We start from the raw sequence: 27008 nt of genomic DNA on the forward strand, positions 1-27008 counted from the left end.
CAAATTCTGTCTCTGGGAATTTTTCCCTTTTCCTACTTGTGATTGAAATTTCTCGTGAGCTTGAGCATCTTTTTTAATTTTAAACAAAATCTTATGGAGCATGATACTGAGTAATGGCGTGAAAAGCCCTTCCATACAGAGACAGGAAATCCTGGCCATGTTTAAACCAGACCTTAACTGGCAGTTTTGTTTTGCTCTCTGGGTTGCATCTATGACTTTTCAGAATAAGGCATGCTCACCTCAGCAAGTCTTTCCCACATGATAACTTGAGTGGTGGCATGTCTCCGAGGCAGAACACTTTGGCAAGAGGCAACTATTCCCATTAAGTGCTTCATGGATTCTTATCCCATGACCACTGTGTTAACAGAGTAAAAATTTACAGCAATGGACTTCAGAGCTTGTTTCTTCTTCTTTTGTCTAAATGAGATCTTTAAAACCTTAGCCAAGTTCATCCTTCTCTTATAGGGAAAGAAGATAGGAAGAAATAGGGAGAAGGAGGAGGGAATTTAGGGTTGTTATTTTTATATATTCCATCCAAAATGCATTCCTGATTTTTATCTTTATAATTTGACATTTTCGTCTTAGTGAAAACATTGAATAATTTAAGTGTTGGTCTTCTTAAACCAGCATTTTGATTACATCCTATATTTATGAGTTACAAATAGCAGAAAGCGTACTCAGATGGGTTAAAATACAAAGGCAGTTAAAACTGAAAAGTCTAGAGATAAAATTTAAATTTCAGACATGGTTTGGTCAGATCTTCCTCTCTATTTTTCCCCCTTTCTCTTGTTATTGTCTTTTTACTTTTCAGCTCTGGCCTTCAGCTGCTTGCCTCCTGATTGCAGGTCATTCTGCTCCCTTCCTCCTTCATTCACTTTCAAGGAAGGAGGGCCTCTTCTCCCCCACAGACACTAACAAAATTTTGGGCCTTGCCTTGTGAGTAGTACCAACCTAAACCAGTCCCTCTGTGTTAGTCCGTTCTCATGCTGCTGTGAAGAAATGCTTGAGACTGGGTAATTTATAAAGAAAAGAGGTTCAACTGACTCATAGTTCCACATGGCTGGGGAGGCCTCGGGAAACTTACAGTCATGGCAGAAGGCATCTCTTCACTGGGCGGCAGGACAGAGAATGAGTGCCCAGAAAAGGGGGAAACCTCTTAGAAAACCCTCAGATCTCATGAGAACTCACTGAGTATCACTGGAACAGGGTGGGGGAAACTGCCCATGTGACTCACTTTTCTCCAGCTGGTTGCTTCCATGACACATGGGGATTACGGGAACTACAATTCATGGGGACGTAGCCAAACCATATCACCTTCTGAACTGAGACATCTTCCAGGCACTAATTGGCTTAGGCCTGGGTTAACACCCTTTCCTGATTCAGTCTCCTGTCAAGGAGGATGAGATGCCACTAATTGCCATATACTAGTCAGGTGCCATTTCTGAAGCTGGGTCAGGGTCATGCCATTTAGATATTAGTATTTGGATGTGTGTTCCTAGAGGAAAGTATGGATAATCGTGTTTAGTGAGTACTTGGTATGTGCCAAGTACTGTTGGATGTGCTCTTAGTGTAAATCATTTATTAAACCCTTATCACATCCTCACGGTTACTTTTAGTAAGGTACTTGGTGGGGTTTGGAGGTCGGCTGGACTATCAACAAATATTTGGTGTCTATTTGATTCTTCCAGGTATTTCAGGATGTGCTCTGATTGAATTTAGAACTCTTAAGGGGCTTTAGAGGTGATTTAATGTAACCCTGTAATTTACATGTAACAAAATCGAATTTTTATAAAGCATCACCACTGCCATATTCGTGTCCACTCTCCAGAGATGAAACTAGAATGGAAAGAGCAAATATGTGACATGACTGTCCCCCTTGAAAGATATTGCTCATTAATCTTGTCTTTATGAGTAACTAATCATACAATTTGTGAGTTATTTGGAGCCAACATGCAAGGTAAAGCTTACTTGTTATCCTTGAACTAAACTCAAGTTGACAGTCACCTTGCCCGGTGCTCTTTGTACTCTGCCGTGTGACCTTTTGAATCCTTGGATGATTGTTTCCATTATGTCTTGATGGAAAGTCAGGATTCTAAAAGAACATATTAGTATCAAAATGTCGACTGTTTGAGGGTGTAGCTAACTTTAAGGTTGAAAACTTCAGGTCTGGAACCAACTCATCTCCATTTTATAAACACTTAAGATGTTTGGCATTGGCCAGTAAGAATTGTGATAACTTTGTTAGTATCTCAGATACTTGTTGAAACCAGTTCCATGTTGTATCTACGAGAAGCAGGAATAAAGTTGATACAACTTGAAGTCAGACTAGTTAGGTTTTGGGTGAATAAATGATCCCAATTATTGGTAGAAATTTTTATTGAATGTTTGGATGTGGGGTAGATTCAACTTGAAAGATATAACTTTTAAACCCCAGATACACCTAAGCATGCATAGGTCAAAGACTTTTAAGTCTTTGAAGGACCTTCAGAATCTTGCAGTGTGTGGATGGCATGCATGTTTGTGGTTTGTACCCTAATAATGTCATATTATGCACCCATGCGGGCGTCACTAAATCAGTCAACTCCTTTTAAGCCTTTACTCAGCCTAGAGGTCTGTGGCTCAGAACTAAAAGGTAGCCATTATCGCCATCTTTACGCTTTTTAATACCCTCCTTTTCCAGAACAGTAAAATAGGCTCCAGAGAAGCTTTTACCATCGGGATTAGAGTCTGGGACCTCCAGTTTAGGCTTTGGTGCTGAATGAAATTTTACCTGAAATAGTTTTAACATCCAGTCCTGAAATAGACACCCTGGGAAATTAGACAGATAATGGTATTAAAAAATGAACAAAGTAGTTTATATTTCTGATGTTATTGTCTGCTATTACTTCTGTTATTATGGTTAGTTGTTGATAGTTTTCTTAAAGCACACCTTGATATGAAATGGAGCACTGCAGTTTTTACACCTAAAATTGAAAACCATGTGTTTCATTGTCTGCAAAGTAACTTTATATTGTCTTAACTGGCTTAAAATTTAGAATATTTCTATCAACAAAGTTGAACAGCTTTATAACTGAGTATGAATAAAGTAAAAATAGTGGCAAGCAGCAATATGCATGCCTTTTAAGACTTTTTCCATTTTTCATGTACACACAATAAATGCACAAGAAGTAATTAAGCTACCAGTACTGGAGAATGCAAAAGAATTGTAAGAAGAATCCCATAAAGATTTTAATTAAAACATGTAATAATTTAAACACGTGTATTAGATTTGGGATAAAAAGCATTAATTATAATAGTAGGTAATAAATGATACACATAATTTTGGATTGTTGCTGTTGGTTAAAAGTAGACAACAAGATGCAGAGTAATAATCCCGGATTCAGGTAATATTTTTAATATAAGTTTATTGAGGGAGGCATTAATAAGCATATTTGGCTGGAAACAGCACATACGTGTATATTAGTTTTGTTTTTAATTAGATTTAGACAGAATTCATTATTTTTAATGGCTTTTCATTAGTGAATAGAAACCATTATTTGGATCTATTGTGGTAAAATAAATTCAAGGTACATGCTTATTTTCAGCAAAGAACCTCTTATGTATTTAAAGAAACCACTGTTTGGAACATGAATCATAGATAGGTATGTGAAATTCCTTGCTTTTAGACAAAAGTATGATTTCTATGCTCATACAACTTTTATCTTAGGTCAGTTATTAACAGAGAACTATACTGAAGTGAGACAGTTTGCTTAAATTGTAGAAAATTCTTGTTGCTGACCAGTTTTATTTGTCCTTATTTGAACTTTTCAAGTAGTATGGCTGGGGGTGATGGTAGGGCCACATTAAGGTGTTTCTCTCAGATTTTTATTTGATATTTGTTTGAATAGAATTAACTAGCACTGATTTAAAATTTGTATGTGTCAACCAAGTCCTTTGGGCTAAATCTGCCTGAAAGAAACTGTGCATGAAGTGAGGTCTCAGACTCAAGCCCAGATTTACGGTATTTGTCATTATTTTCATGTGAGGAATTCTGTCTGCCTTAAACAGGCCAGTTGGAATGAATCTCCAGTCGTGTGATTTATTCTCCCTACTGTAGAAGTATGTCTTCCTGATGCTAGTCTAATAAATTATAACATCTCAAAGTGAGAAACATACAGTGACTTGTGAGTGGCACACTAAGGAGGTAGAAGTGGGTTATTTTATTGCACAAATGAGCTATAGATTAAGCTAATGATGTTTTTCTTAATGACAGCTTTAAAAACTGAATTTCTCCAACTTTATATAAGGTTTCTGTATAAGCTTAAGTAATATCGCCCATGAACTTGATTATTTTCTTTACCCTAGTCTCGTTTCCTTCGTCTTGTGTGTGTGCAGGCTCCCTTTATCCAAAAAGGATGTGATAATCATCCCAGAATTACCCATAAATCAGTGCCCATCTCCCTCATATATCATGCCACAGACATGGCCTAAATGCATACTAGTAGATCCAGTAAAACCTGTATAGTAAAATTTAACTCATTTAGCACAACTTACATTTTACTTGTCTTCTATGCAGTTTCCTCCATAATTTCTTCATTTCTTTGGCAGAGTAGCCACAAAAGAATGACCTTTTGACAAGGACCTACTAGGAACCCAACATGGGTGTGTTTACTATTAACTGAACGCCAAACTTTACTCAGAGCTCATGAGTTTTTCCATTTATTTTTGTTTTTGATTCCACCATTCAATCTAGAACACCACGCTCTATTTATTGTCTGTGTCTCCTTAATCTTCTCTGGTCTCTGACAGCGTTTTAGTCTTTCTCATGACCTTGACACTTTTGAGGAGTGTTTGTCAGTTATATAGAATGTTCCCTATTTTGGGTTTGTCTGATATATTCCCCATCATTATACAAGGGTTTGAATTTTTGGAAAAGATACCACAGAGGTTGCCCTTCTTACCACTTCCTGTCAGACGTCCAAGGTAACCATGTGGTCTCAATGGGGATGTTAACCTACATCGCTTGACTGAGTTGATGTTTGCTAGGCTTCTCCACTGAGAACTTACTATATCTAGCCAAAGATGGGATTAAGCTCTTCTTCCAAGAGGGGCAAACTCTACTTTTGACTGTTGGCCTCTGCCCAAATGGAAAATGCCTATAAGATGACCACAGGCTAGTAAACTTCTCTGCACTGCAGGAAGTGACTTCACTCAAGCGTCATAAGTTCTCTCCTGGGGAAGTGGAGCCCCTCCTCTCCCTTTGCATGCCGTGAAATGCTTGCACCCACCTTCCTTAGCTACATGTCTGTTCCATCCATTGCCTAGTCAGTTTCTTGACAGTCTGCTGTACATTTACAAGCCAGTAATAAAGGCAGTAATTATTGCAGGCAGCACTTACTGAACTTTTAGTGTTTGATAATGCTCTAAACACATGGATTATCTAATATAATCCTTTCAGCCACCCTTTGGTGTCTGGGCACCTCATTGTACAGAGGAGTGGCTGTGAGCCACAGGCAGCTTAAACTGTCCAAAGGAACTGGGGCAGCCCTGCTCCTTAGTTCCCGTTTCTCAGCACTGTGTCTAGGACTGAGCAAGTGTTGATTCTGTATTTAAATTGATACAGTGATGGATTGATCATTAAGACTCAAATTCCTATTTGATTGACCTTCTTTGATTACAGAGGTCTGTTAAAGCATGGAAAAAATAAGAGCGGTTTTAAAAATGATGATGCTTCACAGAAGGCGTCGAAAGCAAGAGTGGCATACTCTTGCTTTCGAAAGTGCACCCTTTCTTTAAAAAGCCATAGTCACCTTTGCTGGGCTTGTTAAATGTGAACATGGATTCTTTCATAGACATCGCATATTTGCAGCTTATTTTACCTTGTAACAGTTCAAACTAATTTAATATATTATTGAAGAACAAAAGTAGTATTTACTCCTGAAGTTGACATCCTGACTCTGGAGACCAAGGGAGTGAGGAATACTTAGCAAGAAGTCAGTAGATAGATGTGTAAACTAAAACTAAAATAATGTGGAGAAAACATAGCAGTGTCATTAGAAGGTAGAACTCTGCCACTCTTTAATCTCTTCTTTCAGTTCTCTCTTCTTTCAATTCATTTATTTGTACCTAAAAATTCGTTTTAAGAGCTTACTATATGTGAGCCCCTGTGGTAGGCATTGGAATGAAGTTGTACAAGATATAGAAGGAACCAGTTCTCAGAGTTTACCACTAGTGGGGAAGACAGACATTTAGGTATAAATGGTACATTATACAATAGTGATAATGGGGTCCAAAGGAAACCAAGGACCCCCCCGTGTGTCCCTCACAAAGGGACATTTACCCTGAGATCAAACTTTCAGCCAGGGGTTTCAGGTATGTTTATTGAATTCATTAAAAAGAATATATTTATCATCCCATGTTGAATGAGAAACACTATTACATTCCCTTGGAACTTAGAGGTTGGCAGTATGTCTCAATCAAAATCTCATTTCTTTAAGACTTTCAGCAGGTGAACAGGAAGTTACTTTTGGCAACTCAGACTGCCCTGTGGTTTTTACCCCTGCCCTTACCTCTCCCCTTTTAAGAACACAGACTTGTGTACTAGATTGACGTGTTGGAGTTGGTGAGCCGTTCAGAAGGGTCTTGCTGCCAAAATGCAGATGTCTTGTTACTTCTAAAAAAGAGTCAGTAAGAGGAAACTAAAGTTCAAGTGACTCTTATTATTATAGATGGGTAATATCATGTCTGAGAGAGGAAGGCTTCTTCTCAAGTGTTCATCTCTTCCCAAATAGCTTTAAGTTAACCATAGTTTTTATTTAGTATTTTTTTTTTTTTACATAAAAGCATTTATTCAAATTTGTGAAAAACAAAGCATTCAATACTATGAGTCTTGTGGAACTGCAAACGATTAATGGTATAATTCTCAGTCTTTTATAAAGAGTCTTAACACCAAAGAGATTAATACAGTGTGGAATGGCAATGGTGCTTCGATGTGAGAATAGATAATCAATACCTGCAAGCTTAGAAAAAGTGTTCTATTTCCTCTGCTAATGACATAGGGGTTTTTGCAAGGCAAGGGTGTCTGAAGCATGAAGTACTCCAAAGAAGAATTAATTTGAAATCTGAAGTGGAAGATCAGTTTCAATTAAAATTGCACTTGAACGTATATTGGGTGGAAGTGTGAAAGCAAGCATGTAGTCGGCTGAAATCTTCAGATTGTTACCAGTGAATAAATGAATCCCACTGGTATGAACCCTGATTATATTTTTATAGAGTGATAAATTATATTTTACCCATGTCTGGAAGGTTATGAGAAATAATATGAATGGCAAGTACTTTTCTGACATTGCAGAGTATTTTTTAAATTGTTAGTAGTAGGAGGATAATTATCAGGTGTCTGTTTTTCCAAATGATGTCTTGCATCTATTATTTGAATCATAGGTATTTGGATTTATTTTACTGTGTCCTGTATCATTTTTCCTTGTTGAGTGTAATTTTATTGTAAGTTTTTAGAAGGCATGCATACATACACATACGATATTATGATATTAAAACATTAGTTTCCATAATTTGGATTTATAAGCTCAGTTGTGGCTAAGTAAAATTCCTATTTTGGTCAGCCATCTGATAAATCAACCATCACTTTATTTGGTTTTTCAATGAATTCTTTTGGCATCTGGAAGAAAATTTAAGCTGTAGACAGGATGATTGGAGCCCTTCCTTATGTCTCCTTCCCCTCTTTTTTTTTTTTTTTTTCTTCAAATATACAGATGCAAGATGAAAATAAAGTTTGGCCAAAATAAAAGTTGGCTAAATATATGGCAAATGCATACTATCCCTTTGTGACTCATCACAGACATAGGGAATTTGACAAAGAGGTAAAAAAAAGACATAAGTGAAAAGCCTATGACAATTTAGTTGGAATCATGCAGTGAAGAGAATGGTGATGTTAACTTTTTCCAGATAGTAGCGTGACACTTACAAATGACTTAAGAGTATCACCGAGTTTGCTAGACCTTTGCCAATCAGCGAACATGTTCATTCAGATAGTCTGTTTTTATCTTACTCTTTGGGATGAGGATTAGGGAGAATGACTTAAGCTTTAGAGTGAGGCTGAGGTATTTCCAGATAGCAAAAATATGCATCATTTTTAAGGAGCTGTATCCATTGCTTTTGCATGCTCTTTCCATGATGGAAAATACTTTCTGTGATTGTCCCATTTTTCTTGTACCCTTGTTTATATCTACTGTGAGCTGTTACGAGTTTTCGGGGAATGGGGAAAGCCGTGGCAAATGATTGGGTAGTGGCAGGATGGTCACTCATGTGGGCTCTTATTTAGTGGTAGGGAGATTTACCTACACTACTAAACTAACAAGTTGGACTTACCTACTAATAAACTAAATAAGATTTCTTTGTGTCTTCCATTGTACGAGGCTAGGTATACAGGAGGCATAAAAATTCCCACCCATCAACTAGTATTTCTGTATATGAATGTATATACACTAAGTGTGTATATACACATTAAGCTTTCTGATTGGGAAGCCTGTGTTTTACCTGCTAAAAATTGTAAAGTTTATTCTTATCTAATTATCAATAAAGGATCCAATCTTAATCTTTCCAGCAAAAGTTGTTTCAGCAGGCTACGCCCGCTATGTTGTGTCAACAAGGTTAAAAGTAGGATGCGGAAAAGTCTAAGAGCACATAGTCAATGTAATAGAAACTGCTCCCATAAAATTTCATGTCCAAATAAGGCAAGGAGGCAAATGCAGTGTGTTTTCTGTGTTTATGCCTGATTGGTACCTATTAGAATTAGAATTATGCTTTATTGTTGTGCTTTCTTCCTTTATTTCTGTGGCATATGTCCCCCCAAAGTCTTTATTCATATGAGTGCAGAGTCCAATCTGAAGGTAACTTTATGACTGCATTTTCTATGAGAGAGAAGAATCGAAAAGGAGAGATGAGCACCTTAACACTCAAGTGTACAAATGAAGGCCAAACTGAAAAATCTTTCACAATTAGCCAAAGGAAAAACCTGCCTTTATTGCCCCCGTCATTTGTAATACCTCTCATCTAGTTTTCTGTTGCTTTTATTTTTTTTTCCTCTTTCATGTTTGCAAACTTTCATGGGCTAAGAAGATAGTTGTATTTAGGATGTTGCTCACGATAGCAAAACATGCTAACTTGATCAAGGTGCTTTTTTTTGTGAATAAATGCTCTGCTTATTTTAGGAAATATTTAAAAATTTTCAGAAATATGAACAACCCTGACAGCCCTTCTACACAACTCTCTTAGCCTGGTTAAAGGTAAAGTTAGCAAATGTTTGATTGTAAATCAAGAAGCAAAACTAACTCAGGTAACATCTTTTCTGAAATTTTCTTGCCACATCAGGCAAATGGCTTCGATTCATAGTTTTCAGTACATTCACCTCTTTGGATTAGGGACATGTTGAGAGATGCAGTGCTCAGCTTCCTAAGATTTATTCATTTCATCCCTGACCCTTGAACCGTGAGGATTGAAGTGTTGTCTTCTTTCAACAGGTGCCTATGGTCCTGAGCACTGGGTCACATCTAGTGTCAGCTGTGGGGGCCATCACCAGTCTCCTGTTGACATTTTAGACCAGCATGCGCGTGTCGGGGAAGAATACCAGGAACTGCAGCTCGATGGCTTCGACAATGAGTCTTCTAACAAAACCTGGATGAAAAACACAGGGAAAACAGGTAGACAATGTCTTCTTTATTTGTCCACAGACCAACAGGAACTATTTTTGGATGCCTCTGGTGTTTACCTTAACCATGACTTGCTCCTTGAATAGTGTACATTGCTGTAGGGAGCCTAAATCAGTCCTTAGTTTCAGAACGAGCTGTGTGACTGGATACATCACTTTGTGGCTAATCACCCTGTCACTTCATTTTTTTGAAAAATATAAACTGTAGATAATAAAATATTATACATCTAGACCTAGGGTTGTAGTGATTAAATGAGTTAACAGATGTAAGGTATGTAGAAGGACTTTCAGAAAGCTACCCAGTCTGGTAGCCACTAGCCACATATGGCTATTTCCATTTAAGTTTTAATTAAAAATTGAATAACATTAAAACAGTCCCTCAGTTGTACTAGGTACATTTCCAGTGCTTATCAGCCACATACGGCTAGTAACTACCCTATTGGGTAGCTCAGACAGAGAACATTCTATCATTGCAGAAAGTTCTGTCAGGTAACATGGTGCCAAATATGCAAATGAAATCAGAATTCTTATCTTTCTTGAGATTTGGTTTATTAATGTTTTTTTATTACTTCCGAGTACAGATGAACTGTCTCATCCCTTTGTGTATCAGACCAGCAATTCGATTCTTCCACTTGTCATTTTGGGATTTGTGAATATGCAGCATCGTCTTTTTACCATTGCTAATGCGAAGAGCTACCTCCCTCTCAATTACTGTTGTGCAAATATCAGTTTATAGATTGTCCTTATAAGTACCAGAGAATGCCTTGCTGTGCTTCGCTGTATGATCTGAAAATAAGCTCTGGGATATTATACCACATCTCTGCTTAGTGCTACCTGGGGTTCTGTTGATGCCTAAAGATATTTTTCACTCTTATTACTTAACTACTTATAACTTTGGCCCATTAAAACAAGTTTTTTTCTCTCTTTCTCTTTTTAAAGTGAACCCTTTGTAACCAAGGATGTCACTGCGCACCACTGTTAGTAATCTCTTTCAGGAACCTTGGCTGCCAGAGCCCTCATGCTGGGCTAAAATGACTTCACTCCTAGCTCTTTGGTCCTATTCATGTTGTAGGTCACAAAGTTGCCTTTTTTTTTTTCTTTTCTTTTTTTTTTTTTTTAAATAACCTAACTGGCTAAATGGGGAGCTTTAGGGATCACCAGAAAAAAAACTGGTGATCCAATAATGTTATTTGTATGTATTTTTTTTCTTTTTCTTTTTTTTTTTTTTTTTTTTTTGAGATAGAGGCTCGCTCTGTTGCCCAGGCTGGAGTTCAGTGGCACGATCTTGGTTCACTGCAACCTCTGCCTCCTAGGTGCAAGTGATTCTCCTGCCTCAGCCTCCCAAGTAGCTGGGATTACAGGCATGTGCCACCACCCGCGGCTAGTTTTTGTGTTTTTAGTAGAGACGGAGTTTCGCCATGTTGGCCTGACTGGTCTCCAACTCCTGACCTCAGGTGATCTCCCCACCTCGACCTCCCAAAGTGCTGGGATTACAGGCATGAGCCACTGCACCTGGCCTGTATGTACCTTTTCATCCTCACCTCTCTACCACCCCAGCACAGATTGTGTGCTTATTGTTGCAATTCAGAATTTATCAGTTGCCCTACTTTATGTTTTAAATATAGTGTTCTTAGGATAACTGCAATGAGATTATTTCTCTTCAGAATATCTAAATGTAGTGGACGAGAGCTTTGCCACCCTGGGTGCAATCAGAGATTGGAACTGAGTACCACCTCAGCACCACATTCTGGAAGGCTGTCAGAGACAATCACTGCGCTCTCTGATACGGTTTTCTACTTGACTTGCAACGCTTGACAGCCTTCAGCAAAGATAACACGTTTCAGTGACAGCTTTCAGCTTGGTATCACCAATGACAGGGTTTAGACGTATGTAGGGTTCATTCAATTCAAGTTGATTCATGACCTTGGTCTTCCAGAAGCTGATTATCAATCTTTGTCACTCTCCTGGCTTCCTAGAGTGATCCACAACCTGTTGCATATCTGAGTGCATGTACTTGATTTTAGAGCAAAGCTATCCAAATACAAACCCATCGGTCTCAGAAATTTCAGAAGCACAGTGTTCTGAGAAGCAGAAATAAATCTTTGTTACTCTCATATAACTAATTACTGTAAAATTCACGACATAATACTAGATAGGCCAATATATCATAAATAAGATGATTCTGCCATAGGAAGGGTTTTTAAAAAGTGACAACCAGCTATATGCAATTTGAAACAAAGAACATGCAATTTTTTTTTTTAAATCTCTTGAAAGAGTTTTAACTTATGGTGGTTTAGAAACTTGGGTGCAGAAATCAACTTGTGTTGTTTTAACACTAATATAAACTTCCTTCATTTGGTAGGTCTTTTTTTTGAGATGGTCTCACTCTGTTGCCCCGGCTGGAGTTCAATGGTGTAATCTCAGCTCATCGCAAGCTCTGCCTCCCAGGTTCAAGTAGTTTTTGCGCCTCATCCACCTGAGTAACTGGGATTGCAGACACCCACCTCCATGCCCGGCTAATTTTTTTTTTTTTTTTTTTTTTGAGGCTGGAGTGCAGTGGGACAATCTCGGCTCACTGCAACCTCCACCTCCCGGGTTGAAGCAATTCTTCCACCTCAGCAACCTGAGTAGCTGGGACTACAGGAGTGCACCACCACCCCCGGCTAATTTTTGTATTTTTAGTAGAGACGGGGTTTCACCACGTTGGCCAGACTGCTCTGGAACTCCTGACCTCAAGTGATCTTCCCGTCTCAACCTCCCAAAGTGCTGGGATTATAGGCGTGAGCCACCGTGCCCTGCCAGGCCCGGCTAATTTTTATATTTTTAGTAGAGACAGGGTTTTGCCATGTTGGCCATACTGGTCTCGAACTCCTGGCTTCAAGTGATCTGCCTGCCTCAGACTCTCAAAATGCTAGGATTATAGGCATGAGCCACCATGCTTGGCTATTCTATAGATCTTAACACACCATGAGTTAATAAATTTTTTAGAATTTGGAAAAATGAGTATTCATTTGATCTATTTTGTCTGGATCATATAAACTCAACTGAACAGTACATATTAGTGCAGGCTAAATTAGGGTGGGGTCTATAATTTCCACATTGAATAATATTGATAGGCAACCTGTCTAATTCTTTTTTTTAAAGAAACCACCTATCACTGTACTACAGTGTTTTTGTTTGGTTGGTTGGTTTATTTATATATATTTTTGAGACAGAGTTTCGATCTTGTTGCCCAGGCTGGAGTACAATGGAGTGATCTCGGCTCACCACAACCTCCACTTCCTGGGTTCAAGCAATTCTCCTGCCTCAGCCTCCCAAGTAGCTGGGATTACAGGCATGCGCCACCATGCCCGGCTAGTTTTTTGTATTTTTAGTAGAGACAGGGGTTCTCCATGTTGGTCAGGCTGGTCTTGAACTCCCGACCTCAGCAGGTGATCCACCCACCTCAGCCTCCCAAAGTTCTGGGATTACAGGCGTGAGCCTCCGTGCCCGGCCCACTGTACTAGTTTTGAAAGATGGTACAATTAAGAGAAATGGGTTAAAGGGGTCGTGGTATCTGCATTATTTCTTACAACTGCATGTGAATCTGCTATTCTGAGAAAAATTAAAAGTTTAAATTTTAAAAAATTCGTGTATCATGAGCCACATGGTCTGCCTTTGTGCCATCCATTTTATATCTATCTTACATACCTAGATGAACTTTCGTAAATCATTAATTTTTAAGCAACACATATTTTTCTTCTCTAAAATTATTTTAGAGTATTTTCTGGAACTTAATATTCCAGGAAATAAATTCAAGAGGGAGTATTTATTTTTTCTGATGGAAATTTACAGGTCACTTATCTGTAAAATAGACTCTGTCTTTTGTATATTAAAATATGAATATAGAAAGTTAATATTTAAAGCGGCCTATTACATACAGACAGTAACTCTCCCATAAAACAGCTTAAATGTTCAGATCTGTCTTAACCCCCTGAGAGTGCTATATATCCTATCCAGCATAATCAATAGAGCAACTTGGTTGTACCTAACCCACTTCTCGAAAGTTGTCTAAAATATCTTCACAAGACAGATAGCGTCTCTCTGTTTCTTCCTGAGGAGCCGTAACTATCTATTGTGCCAGTTCCCACTTTATTTCATCTAAAGTTATTTCCCTTTCTTTCATTTTTGTAGAATGAAAAGATAATGCATTCATCAAGAACATTTCAAGACAATCTTGCTGTTCCTAGCATTAGCTTCCAGCAAAAAGATCAGAATTTAATACTTAGATGGTGCTTCTGATGTATGTTAATAAGACATGATCTTCTATGAATTTTAACTATTGGGAGGAGTTTTGTTTTTTTTTTTTTTAAAACTACTTTTTCTTACATCCCACACTGAGGACAAATAGTAAATGTGTTTACCACAAGGCATGCTACTTTCATCTTCTCTCATTATATTGGTTTATTATATTTTTTCTTTGCCAACATTCTTTCCCATTTGTCTGCATATGCCATAGTGCCTGACACAGATGGATTCAAAATATGGTTATTCAGTTCACACAAGAATCAATGGGAGGGAAACTATAGATGGGGAAGTCAAGAGTCATTTTCTAGTATGTTACTGTGCCCGTAAAACTAAGGCAAGTATTTTACGACACTGTTGCATTGAGTTTATTTTACCTGGCTCTTAGAAGTTTTCAGTAGAGTAGCAACTTAAGAGCACACAGAGGCAAGCTAAGTAATGAACAAACTAATTGCTAGCTGGTAAAAAGAGAAAAATAAAATCTTAACAACCTTCGTCATTTCCACATGCTATTTCCCTAACTGAGCTTGTGATCCAAGCTAAGTGTTGGAGGAGGATGTGGCTCTGCTCAGACGCAGGCCAGGGGTAGCCACCCCTCCCCAAGGTCAAGCAAGTGTCTGGAGTTGAAAGATACTCTTTGCCCTATTGTTCATTGTAGAACCCCACTCAAGCTAACTGCTGCCTCTCTACAACCCTGAAGAGCCACTTATCTCTTCCAAGGTCAGTGGAGACAAGGATGTGTGAGCCTTACTGAGAGTCAGCACCAGGCTACCACTTTAGATGGGCACCTTACAGGGTTTTTCTTTTCTTTTCTTTTCTTTTTTTTAGAGACAGAGTCTTGCTATGTGGCCCAGGCTGGAGTGCAGTGTCACCATCTTGGTTCACTGCAACCTCCGTCTCCCAGGTTCAGGCGATTCTTATGTCCCAGCCTCCCAAGTAGCTGGAGTTACAGGTGCATGCCACCACGCCAAGCTAATTTTTATATTTTTAGTAGAAACGGGGTTTCTCCATGTTGGCCAGGCTGGTCTTGAACTCCCAGCTTCAAGCAATCTGCCCCACCTCGGCCTTCCAAAGTGCTGGGATTACAGGCATGAGCCACCACGCCCGGCTCATTACAAGGTTTTCAATAGCAGTCTTCATGATGTCTGATTTCCCTCCAAAACTGATGGACTTTTGTGCCTAGCCCCCATGCAAGATGTGATCCCACAGTGGCATGGTTGCTCAAGTGTAACACGGATGCCTTTAGTAATCAAGAGATTGGTTAGGAAGTTTCTAGGAAAAGTGTGTTTTTGTGTGTGTGAGGGGGTTGTGGGTATGGGTGTGTGTATGTGTGTGTCTTCGAATATTTCTGATAGTTTGGGCTTTCTGTTTTTTTCTTTCTTTCTTTCCTTCTTTTCTTTCTTTTTTGGAGTCTCACTCACTGTGTTGCTAGACTGGAGGGCAGTGGCGCAATCTTGGCTCACTGCAACCTCTGCCTATTCTTTGTATTCTGTTGGACTCACATGTCTTTCTCTATGGATCTCTCCATGAGCTTTTACCTTTTTTGTGGTTTCATTCTCTCCCACATTTCCTCCTGTGTCTTCTCCTTGCATTTGCCTCCCCTGGGGCATGTCTCTGTCTCTCTGCCTCATTGTGCCTGTTTTCACTGCCTGCTCCTAGCATTGTCTCCCTTCTCTGCTTCCTGTCTTCCTTCCTTAGAGCTGGCCATAGAAGAGAACTGAAGTTTAAAAAATGTTTTCATTTATTGTATCTATGGAGTAGATTTTGATATTGACAGTAATAACCTAAATGTGTTCTTATTTCAATAAAACCTCTCTTATCCCTAATAATATTGGATGAGGAGAGCCTGGATGAGTGAAATACATGAATGATTCCCCAAATGTATTTTTGGGAGGGTCTCAAACTCACCTGGTGCCAATCATTACTTTTATTTTTATTATAACACTTCCATAGCCTCCTCAATGTAATGATCCTTAATAGGTGTAAATATGGGACGATGATGGTAGACCATTGCGGAGTCATCATTCCTTGATCAACAGTTGCTTTTTTACTCTGAGTTTTGTTTGTGTCACTAATAAATAGGTCATTTCACTTACAAAGAGGCTGCCAAGCTTCTGATTAAGAGCAGAACATCAGCCAAGTAGACAGATGTTTGAAAACATCTGGGCCCTTGGTATTGTTTATATTGGGCGTGCCTAATATAAACAGTGTCTTTGTAGTACCCTGGGGCATCTCCGATTAGCTTAAGGTTGCCCAAAAAAAGAAAATGTAAGTTTAATTTTTAAAATCCATTATTTATTTGGGGAATGCTAGGTGTGATTTTGCTCTGCTTTATAAATTTTCCTGTTTCAAAGGCCCACATTCTTGGGTTCTTTCATTCCAATACTATCCAGCTTTACCTTAACCCTGGAATTGAGCTTGGAGCTATTTCACTGGGTCAGTCTTTGGCTAGGTACTCTGCAAGCTGTTTCCTGTCTGCTAAGCTCCATTTTCTTTGTTATGCCCACAGCCTCAGTCCCCAAGTTCAGGTGGTAGGAACTAGTTTTTGTGTAGACAGAAGCCTGATTAACCAATTACCCTGAATGTTACAGGCCATTTTTTGAAGAACCGTTTCTTTTTTAGGGTACAGCGTTCTCTGCTAGACTCCTCCATCTTTCATGTCTTATATGGTTAAAGTGTTAACTAATCCACCTTGTTCATTTCACCCAGTTTAGCAGTGAGTTAACTGAGACCCAGGATATTCCTGTGGTTTATCATCTCTTGGATGTCTGAGGTTGCTCTGACTCAGCATGTCCAGGGACTTTTTACTGGATTACTGCTATCAGCTCCTCACATATTTCTACTGACCAACATTGCTTTCCTCCCAGGCCTTCTCCACAGAGTAGCCAGAGTAATCTTAGTTCCTTAATCTGATCTTGCCTGTCTCTCCCTTTTTCTTTGTTGTTCTCTCTTCCAATCATATCAAGGACTTCCCATTTCTCTTGGAACAGACAGACTGCTCACTGTCCCTGCCTCGTGCTCTGTCCTCGTGTCCCATCCTGCTCTCTGGATACCTGTCACCTTGGCTTTCTCTTACTCATTAGCACTACCACGGGGCCATTGATTCTTCCTTGATGTTCTCCCATCTTGTTGGCACTTCCCTGGGGTAGCTCCTTTCACTCTCAGCTCAGACCATGACACCCTCCCCTTCTCTCATCTAGGCTTGGATGCTCAGGTGCTACCCCTCGTCCCACTTGCAGGTTTGCTTCTGTTGTCTGTTTAGTTCTTGAGACCTGTCTTTCCCATTAGCCATAAGTTCCAGAAGGGCAAGAGTTGTGTCTGATTTACCCAACTTTTTCCACCAGTGATTACTCAGTGAATATTTGTTGAGTACTTGAAAAACATAAATGTCAGTGTCTACAGGGAAATTAGTGGAAGGCTGTAACTACAGCCAGTGCATTCTGACCTTCAGACAAGAGCGTTTCTCTTTTACTGGGAGCCCCAGGGCATCCCTCTGATGTCACAGGTATTGTGGAAAGTGGTCTAGGGATCCCATCATTAGGGTCCATAATGGTAGGCTTTTTTTTTTCTACCTTATAGTCTTGGCGGTGCGTCAGGGTAGGAGGATATGATAGTAAACTGCTAGTTTTCCTCTCATCCATTTTTCTTTACTTTTTGGCACCTGCTGCTGTTTACTCAGATTTTAGTGTGAACATTTGCTTTAGCCTGTGTTATACACACATGTTGAATTTAATTTATAAACAGTTGGGGGATGTCCTGCAAAGAATGCTATGAATGCCAGGCACTTAGTCAACCCTTCCAGTTCAGGAGAAAACTAATTCCTTATTTAAGATGTGAACTGATCCTACTTTGCCCTGGCCGTTTGCATAGCCTGGAGGTCTTTACATCATGGGGAGCCCCAGACAAAGGGAGAATCTGGTGAAAGCTGTGGATCCTTTCCTAGGATAATAACCTTCCTAAAGGTTGCATAACACCAATGCTATTCTGTGATGTGTATGAACTGCCGCTGTGAGCATTCTTCATATATCAGCCCTTGTGAACCTCTTAACTTACCTGTGAAGTAGCTGCTATCTTATTCCAATTTTACAGAATAGGAACAAAGCCACCAAGAAGTGCATTAACTTTCTCGTAAGTGGACAGTGGCAGAACTAGGATTCAAGTTTGGACTTACTGGCTACAGAGTCCAGCTCCTAAGCTCCATGTGTGCACCGTGCTCAGAAATTTACTTCTTGTATCAGGAAGGTATAGACCTCCAGAGCCCATACGTAGCCACAGCTGTGGACTTTTGGACTCTAGGTTAAGAAACCTTGAATTTGAAGCTTCCAGCTTCTTCTATTTTCTCCGTCATTCTGCTTTTATTTCATCACAATCTACATTAATCACAATCAGGATAGTTCTAGAAACTTCGTTCGCCACATAGACCTTTCCTGTCTTTCTCTCTTAGCCCAACTGTCTTAGTTAGTTCAGGCTGCTATAACAAAATAACATAAACTGGTGGCCTAAACAATAAAAATTTCTCAGCATTCTGGAGGCTGGAGGTCCAAGATTAAGGCACCAGCAGATTCAGTGTCTGGTGAGGGCCTGCTTTCTGATTCATAGATGATAACTTCTCACATTCCATGGTAGAAGGGAAGGCAGCTGGCTGGGGGCCTTTTTTTTTTTTTTTTTTTTTTTTTGACAGAGTCTCATTCTGTCACCTAGGCTGGATTGCAGTGGCATGATCTCGGTCACCGCAGCCTCCGCCTCCCGGGTTCAAGCAATATTCCTGCCTCAGTCTGTTGAGTAGCTGGGATTACAGGTGCCTGCCACCACACTCGGCTAACTTTTTGTACTTTTAGTAGAGACGGAGTTTCACCATGTTGGGCAGGCTGTTCTCAAACTCCTGACCTCAGGTGATCCACCGCCTCCGGCCTCCCAAAGCACTGAGATTACAAGTGTGAGCCACTGTGCCTGGCCTGGGGATCTCTTTTTTAAGTGCATTAATCCCATTCATGAGGGTTCCACCCTCATGGCCTAATCACCTCCCAAAGGCCCTGACTCATCATACCATTATAGGGGGGATTGGGGTTTCAATTTGTGAGTTTCCAGGGAGATAAACATTCGGTCTATAACACCATTCATTCTTCTCCTGTCTTTAGCTGTTAGCTTGGCACCTTCCAGTTTGTGCCTTATCCAGATTCAGCTTTTCCTGCTGTTGTTTTAATTTTTAGATTAAATTTTATTTGTATTTATTATTATTATTACTTTGAGACAGAGTCTCGCTCTGTCGCCCAGGCTGGAGTGCGGTGGCTGGATCTCAGCTCACTGCAAGCTCCACCTCCCAGGTTCACACCATTCTCCTGTCTCAGCCTCCTGAGTAGCTGGGACTACAGGCACCCACCACCACGCCCGGCTAATTTTTTGTATTTTTAGTAGAGACGGGGTTTCACCGTGTTAGCCAGGATGGTCTCGGTCTCATTACCTCTTGATCCGCCTGCCTTGGCCTCCCAAAGTGCTGGGATTACAGACGTGAGCCACCGCGCCCGGCCATATTTATTATTTTTATAGTGGCATTTTCTTCTAATTTACTTACTTCATTTTGATTACATGAATTGATTTTAAAAGAAAACTCTTTATCAACAGCATTATTGGAAAAACCAGTTCTGTTTGACTGGTAGAGACTTACTGCTAGAAATATGTCCATAATCTACAAAAATAAATCAACCTTGCTCATGTTATTAAATTTTAGTGTTATGCTTACTCTTGAGTAAAAATGGGAAATGAGTGAGTATCAGGGAACTATACGGGTTATATTAGCACCCAACTATGATTGTATTTTCTTTGATATGATCAAAAAGATAGAAATAATTCAGAAAAGGCAGTATCTTTTTTATTCTGGGTTTTAGTGAACTAAAAGCATCTACCCAGTACTTAAGATTTCTCCCCCAGGCCCAGTCTGGGCACAGTGACTCACACCTGTGTAATCCCGGCACTGGGAGGCCAAGGTGGGTGAATCTCTTGAGGTCAGGAGTTCGAGACCAGCCTGGCTAACATGGTGAAACCCTGTCTCTACTAAAAATACAAAAATTAGCCAGGCATGGTGGCTCATGCCTATAATCCCAGCTACTCAGAACGCTGAGGCAGGAGAATCACTTGAACCCGGGAGGCTGAGGTTGCAGTGAGCGGTGATCATGCCATTACACTCCAGCCTGGGCAACAGAGCGAGACTCTGTCTCAAAAAAAAAAAAAAAAAAAAAAAAGTCCTTACCAATTTGATAGACTCCAAATGGTATCTTATTGCTGTTTCTGCCTGTATATTCTTACCCAGGGCAGACTTGAGTGCCAAATTACAGAGAACTTAGAATGTAGAAAGAACGGTGCAGACCTAGGTAACAGAAAAGAGGAAGACGTGGGAAAAGACATCCAGAGAGAAGCATCCAGAGAAAAAAGGAGACCAGCGTCACATCCTTTTTGGCATGCAGATGTTTCCATATTGCTTTAGGTTTTGAGCATTCTCTTGAGAAGCTTTCTCACTTCCCTGCTCTTCAGAACTGACAGAGGTAGACGCCATCTCAAAAAAAATAAATAAATAAAAGATCTCCTCCCAAATAATATTTGAGCCATCCCTGCTCTTGCTATTGTCCCTGCCTCTAATGACACTTGTTATTGTGTGGGAAAGACAGTATTACTTTAAAGTATAACTTTCTCTGAAAACAGAGAGTTACACCTATGTGGCCAGTCTTCCGTGCTGTCCAGGAGCTCCAGCCTTGATTCTAGAAATGAGTTTGAAAATAACCGCCACTGCATATGTGCTTGCTGGCTTCCTGGCCCTGGATCATCTGCTTTCCCAGTGTGATTTTTCTCCAGGTGTCAAAATAGCCCAGCCAGGTAGGCACTGCAGTAATTATCCCATTTGAACAGTTGTGGAAACTGAGGCACAGAGAAGTTGGGTAACCTGCCTGAGGTCCCACCACTGTTAAGTGGCAGAATGGAGTCCCAATGTGTCTTGAGCTCATATGCATGACATCTTGTGCTCTGCAGTGACTACCTTCAGTATATTCTGTTTCAAACAGTTCAGTGTTACACCCGTCATCAGAAAATGTGTTAGCTGGGAAAGTTCTCTCCTTCCAGTTTCATGTGTAAACAAAAATATATGACATGTTTGGAAGGGGTGGGTGGACATGTAACATGCTGTGTGCTCTGGTGAGAAACACTGTGAAATGAAAAATGAGATTAATGTTTCAGATTGTACAGTTCTCTAATTATGCTTTTAATTATTCATATAAAACAAGTAAAATGACCCCTGACAGAGATATAAATGATTTAGGTAAAATCAAATATTTATAAGATGCTGCTGATTCCCTGGGTGTATTGTAACAGATGGAATCAAAATGTTTTGCCTTCGTCCTTTGGATGCATAATGTTATGTATGGAACTTAACAACTGGCTGAGAAGGATCAACAGTGTTTGAAACACTACTGAGCTAATGCCTAAATGTTTTGATATCAGAACTAAAGGTATGTGGTTGGTATCATATAATATTTTAGAAGATATTTTCTAATATCTGTATATATAGATATATATGATTTTAGATATTGTCTTCTAAGATACTATATTTATGTCACACAATGATGAGTCTCTCATTTTTACAGTTTTAAATAATTATTTGAAAATCAAAAGGTGGTAATATTTCATGACACATTGAAAATTTTGTCAAATTTAAATATTGGTGTGATTAAATAAAGGTTTATTGGAACATAGCCTCACCCATTCATTTAAGTATTATCTTTAGCTGCTTCTGTGCTATAAAGACAAGAGTGAGTAGTTACACTAGAGACCAGTTGGCCTGCAAAGCCTAAAATATTTACCAACTGGCCCTTTACAGGAAAAGTTTATGACCCCTGTTCTAAAACATGCCCAACACAGGGTGAAGGTGGCACAGCGCTGTAGCATGTTTAATTGGCACGAGAAACACTTGCTTTTACTTCATTTTATCCTTTAATTTGCTCTTCTTCTAATTGGGCATTCCTTGTATATTTTTTCAAAAGTTGGAGAAAAACTGCCTTTTGAATACAATAAAAAGGGATTTATATGAGAAAGTTCCTTCACTTGCTTTTAATGCTTCCTTTACATAGAGAAGTACTGAAACTAATTGCAGTATTCTAGAAATGGGTCATTAGCCTAGTCCCTATCTTTTATGGAGACCTAATTTTCATGCAGGATTTCTCACTAAAGCCCTAACTAGGATCGCTTTAGGAAGAGGAGACAATGAGGATAAGCAATTTCCCATGGCTTACACAAGCTTGGCTTTCGATCACAAACCATTCGGTATATTGTTTGGCACCTTACATGTATTTAGCAGCCAATAAGTACTTATTGAATGAATGAATGAATGAATTCACTTCTAGAGAAACAAAAAAAGGGAATATATCACTTGAAAAGAATTTGTTTTTTATTTAGACATTATATTCCTTTTGGAAAAATATTTTTTTGTTAGTGTAAATCCAAGTTATTCTCAATTTCTCCTTCCTGTATTTCAAGAAAGAGCAGTATATTTTTGAAATTTAGAGTTGGAATTTAATTGAGGTTCCCTATGTTGTGGATGCTTCTCATGTATTCTTTGGATGGGTTAAGGGAAATTATTTTTTGCTTGTAACTAAAAGAAAAAGTAAAGAAAACTAGTTATCTGCCAGTATTTGAGTGACTTCAAGAGTAGATTTTGCATTACACTTCCCTGGGTACTGTTATTAAATAACAGACTCCCAGCTCTCTTCCCACTTACTGTTGCCTTAATATTGGAAGCATCCACAAATTTTTGTTTCCTGATATCTTGCCTGCATTTTCTGACCAAAAAAAAAAAATGCCTATTGCATCTGGCTGATTATATATTTCCTATCTGGTTCCAGACCTTGAATCTTGGGGTAGCCCCATGAATCAGTGCTTAAAAAGAAGAATCTTGCTCTCTAGATGATTTTGACCATCAAACAGTTTTAGGAGACACTGATTCAGAGTGACTTATTCTGTCATTGTCTCCATTTTTTTTTAAATCTGTTAAATGGATAAGTAATTCTGAGATCATTCTCTGGAAAGTGTCATGATTTAGGGCCAACTGATGCTCTGAGAGCATTCTGCAGCTAGAATGAACTAATTTATTCAGGCGGGTGTGTTCGTATTTTTTCACAGGTACATGAGGACATAATTCACATCATAGTAGTCATGAACTTTATTAGAAGTAACAGGACAACTCCGTTTGATTTTGAAACTCAATTTGTTTTCCTCTCTTCTCATTCATTTCACACAGTTGCCATCCTTCTGAAAGACGACTATTTTGTCAGTGGAGCTGGTCTGCCTGGCAGATTCAAAGCCGAGAAGGTGGAATTTCATTGGGGCCACAGCAATGGCTCAGCGGGCTCTGAACACAGCATCGATGGCAGGAGGTTTCCTGTTGAGGTGAGAGAAAGTCAAGATCTCAACGTGTAGCTGTGCTTCAGTCTTTATGTTAATCAGATGCTATGTCCTTACCCTCAGTCATTTTGCAAATCACACCTGTACAGTACCTAACTTCATCTCTCTGGAAACCCTTTATCCGTAGTATGGCAGGTGGGTATCCGTCCTTGTTTCTTGCCTTTGTTTAACTGGAGAAACACAGAAGCCACAGGCATCGTGGTTTGAGTAGACTCACTGCTGGTTGATGATGTTCTTCATGTGTTTCATTTGACACAGTTTCTTTTCACTGTCTGTTCCCATTTTTGAAAGATGACATTATGTATGAAACTGGGTTGACTTCATTTTCACTCTTAAGAAAATAGAAAAGTTGGCAACATGTAGAGGAGTCTCAGAACCTTCTCTTGGTAGCAAAGTTGTAAGGTTTTTTTTGCTCCCAGTGGCTGTTGAAAAAGAGGCTGTGGTGGTATGAGTCACTGTTAATTTTGTTAGGATTGATGGTGACATTTTGCTTCTGCTGTGTCGGTCTTCTTAGTGATCCATCCTGCTGGACAGTAGAAGGGTGTGGGTGCACTAGGTCAGATGCTGCTGTGTATCTGCTTAGAGCCAGGGTGAGGGAGGGAGCACGTCTCCAACTCCTTTATTAATGTTGAGTAGGGAGAGCACATGTCTTCCAATGCCAACCTTATATATTTCCTTTAATCATGATTGTTGTGTGACTATTCTTTTGTTGTGATGAACATGTTTGTTTCTTGGTAGGTGCCCCATGTGGTAAGCCTTAGAAGTGTGTGGAAGAACAAAATGAATGTGGTTCTGAAACCTGCCCACTAGTCCCATAGACAGTTGTTTTGGATAAACATAGAAATTGGCCCTTCTGCTGTTAAAGCTTCACACTTGTATTTGTTTTATTTGAGTTCCTTCCTCAGGAAAGGACCTTCAGGCCTCTCAAAAAAGTATCAGAGGACTGAAGCTCACCAGACCATTGCACCAAATGCCTTCTTGCCCCTCCTTAGTTCTTGTTTTTTTACACATTGTTACGTTTCCTCCATGCTATTTAAATCTCTAGTTTTAGTCAATCAGGGAGCTGGATTTGAGACTGAGCTCACATCTCCTCTCTCGGCTGCAGCACCCAATTAAAGCCTTCCTTGGCAATGCTTGTCATCTCAGTGATTGGCTTTCTGTGCAGCAAGCAGCCAGACCTAGTCTGAACCCCGGGTGTTTCAGTAACAGTTCTAGCCTATGGCTGTACTCAAACGTGGAGTGACTTTTCACTGGTAACATACGTTAATCAAAGGAGCCACATGGCCAAGGAAGGTTTTCAGCTGTTAGAATTTCATAGCTTCTAAGTCTTGTCCTGCTTTGATAATCTGATGAATTCTTGAGACCCCCTTCACAAAGAAGACACATGTATGTATCTACACATAGATTTACATGTAACTGATAGGATTTCATCATTCTCCCTAGCTCCTCAGGCCAATTTTTGAACCCTGTAAGTATCCGTGAAGCTCTGGTGAAGAACCCCTACACAATAAGAAAATAATACTTATTTTTCTATAGATGCTTATATGGCCATGCAGATTTGTTTCTTATCCACTGTTCCTAGAGAAACCAGAGATAACTACTCTGAGAAAATGCTTCATGTTTTTTCTTGTTTAGCTCAGAAATTGTCAGTATCAGAATTCTTCCTGCATTAGGACTCCTCTATCTGTGGAACTTCCTATCCTAGTCACAATAATGATATCTTTCATGAGTTGGGTTTCTACTTAATGGATTCTCTTCCACCCTTAAAATGGAATGAATCATTTCTTAGAAGTCTTAGCTTTATTTGTACTTGGAAAACTTGATTCCTAGAAGCAAAATTACATCATGTTCTTAAGTGTAGGATTTTCCTTCTGGTCTTGCTGACAGGTTCCCATTGGCAATATGAGTTGAAGGGGTAGCTTTGTGTCCAGCCAGCTTTGCTCTGAAGCCTCTTTGTCTTAGAATTGGGTTGCCATTTGTTCATTTTGTGTTGTTTTGGACAAAAGACCTGTCCTGAAAGCTTAAAAACTCAATCAGATGGCTACCTTGGAAAAGAAGACCTCTAGAGCTGGGAACTGGGAACCTTGCCTCTGTGTAATTACATTTCCTCATGCCCAAAATGACCAGTTTCCTCTTTACATTTGACTCTGGGAATAATGTATCAAAGACATTAATACCGTTTTTTTTTCCTTTCTTTTTTTTTTTTCTTTTCTTTTTTTTTTTTTTTTGAAATGGAGTCTCACTGTTGCCCAGGCACATGATCTCAGCTCACTGCAATCTCTGCCTTCTGGGTTCAAGCAATTCTCCTGCCCCAGCCTCCCAAGTGGCTGGGATTACAGGTGTGTGCCACCACGCCTGGGTAATTTTTGTATTTTTAGTAGAGACGAGGTTTCACCACGTTAGCCAGGCTGGTCTTGAATTCCTGACCTCAAATGATCCACCTTTCTCGGCCTCCCAAATTGTTGGGAGTACAGGCGTGAGCCACGGCGCCCGGCCAGAGATTAATATTCTTTTGAAACACATGACTTTTGGTGAATATTTCAGTTTTACATTTCTCAGAGGGAGCCGTTGAATTCAGAAGCTAATTAGAAATGGCAGCCACCATGCCCAGGCTTATTGTTTAACCAGGTTGTTTGGATATTTTTCTTTTAAATAATGTCAGATGATATGGCTGCCTATATCAATTGGGTTCCTCATTGAAGTCCATCTGATTCATAGCTTGTTTTCTAAAAATGTGATAAACATATTAACGGTGTATTTGGAGGAACTTGAATTTCAGAGATTAAGTAACTGCATTAAATTTACCTTTAAAATATGCACAAGAAAGTTGCTTGCTTTTGCCCAAAGTGTGTCTGTGATATTTCATGTTAAGTTGCTTTATTCAAGTTCTTCATTAATACCCATCTCTCTTTACAGTTTTTATACTATTTGAGCATCTTACACTTGGTTTGTTTCTTTTCACATAACTACAATTGTTTTCCAAAAAACTAGAATTAAAGTAAGAAAATTTAATTTATCATGGAGTAATTTATCAGCATTGGGGACATTAATTATTTGTTTTGCATGCAGTATGTATGAGGGCTACAGAAGAATCATTGTTGAAGATTGTGCTAGGATTGGTAGAATATAGCTGTGGTTCTCAGCTGGGGACAGCGTCTCCCCCCTGCACCCTGGGGCATTGGGTCATGTCTGGAGACATTTCTGGTTATTGCCATTGTTGGAAGTGTTATGGTATTACTTTCTAGTTGGTAGAGGCCAGGGATACTGCTATACATCCCAGTGTAAAGGACAGCCCCCACTAAAAGGAATCATCCAACCCCAAAATGTCACTAGTGTCACTGTGGTGAGATTCTGGAGTGGAGAAAGCAGTGTGTTTAGTAGAATTAAGCATTTCTTTATCTAAGTAGTGTCATTTAAAATACATTTGAATAAAGAGGACTTGTTTCTTGGGAAGTCATTCCATCCTCTTTGGGTTTTAGAGAGTAAATGTACCTTGCCTTATGTGTAACAGCATTGCTGTTCCTGGTTTCTTTAGTATCTGCTTGAGATGCAGTCACGACCTTGGGAATTTTAACAG

The 27008-nt window shown here is 39.5% G+C and overlaps 1 protein-coding gene across 3 annotated transcripts in view; it reads left to right on the top strand.

The window, feature by feature from the left end:
• PTPRG (protein tyrosine phosphatase receptor type G) overlaps positions 1–27008 on the top strand; it is a 745294-nt gene that overhangs the window by 426235 nt on the left and 292051 nt on the right. For all 3 annotated transcript variants that reach the window (XM_005547516.5, XM_005547515.5, XM_045384827.3), the window contains 2 exons: positions 9516–9695; positions 23268–23416. In XM_005547516.5, the coding sequence (XP_005547573.3) occupies positions 9516–9695; positions 23268–23416 (329 nt within the window). The remainder of the gene's footprint in view (positions 1–9515; positions 9696–23267; positions 23417–27008) is intronic.

This window comes from Macaca fascicularis, chromosome 2 (genome assembly GCF_037993035.2).
Source record: "Macaca fascicularis isolate 582-1 chromosome 2, T2T-MFA8v1.1".
NCBI classification, from domain to species: domain Eukaryota; kingdom Metazoa; phylum Chordata; class Mammalia; order Primates; family Cercopithecidae; genus Macaca; species Macaca fascicularis.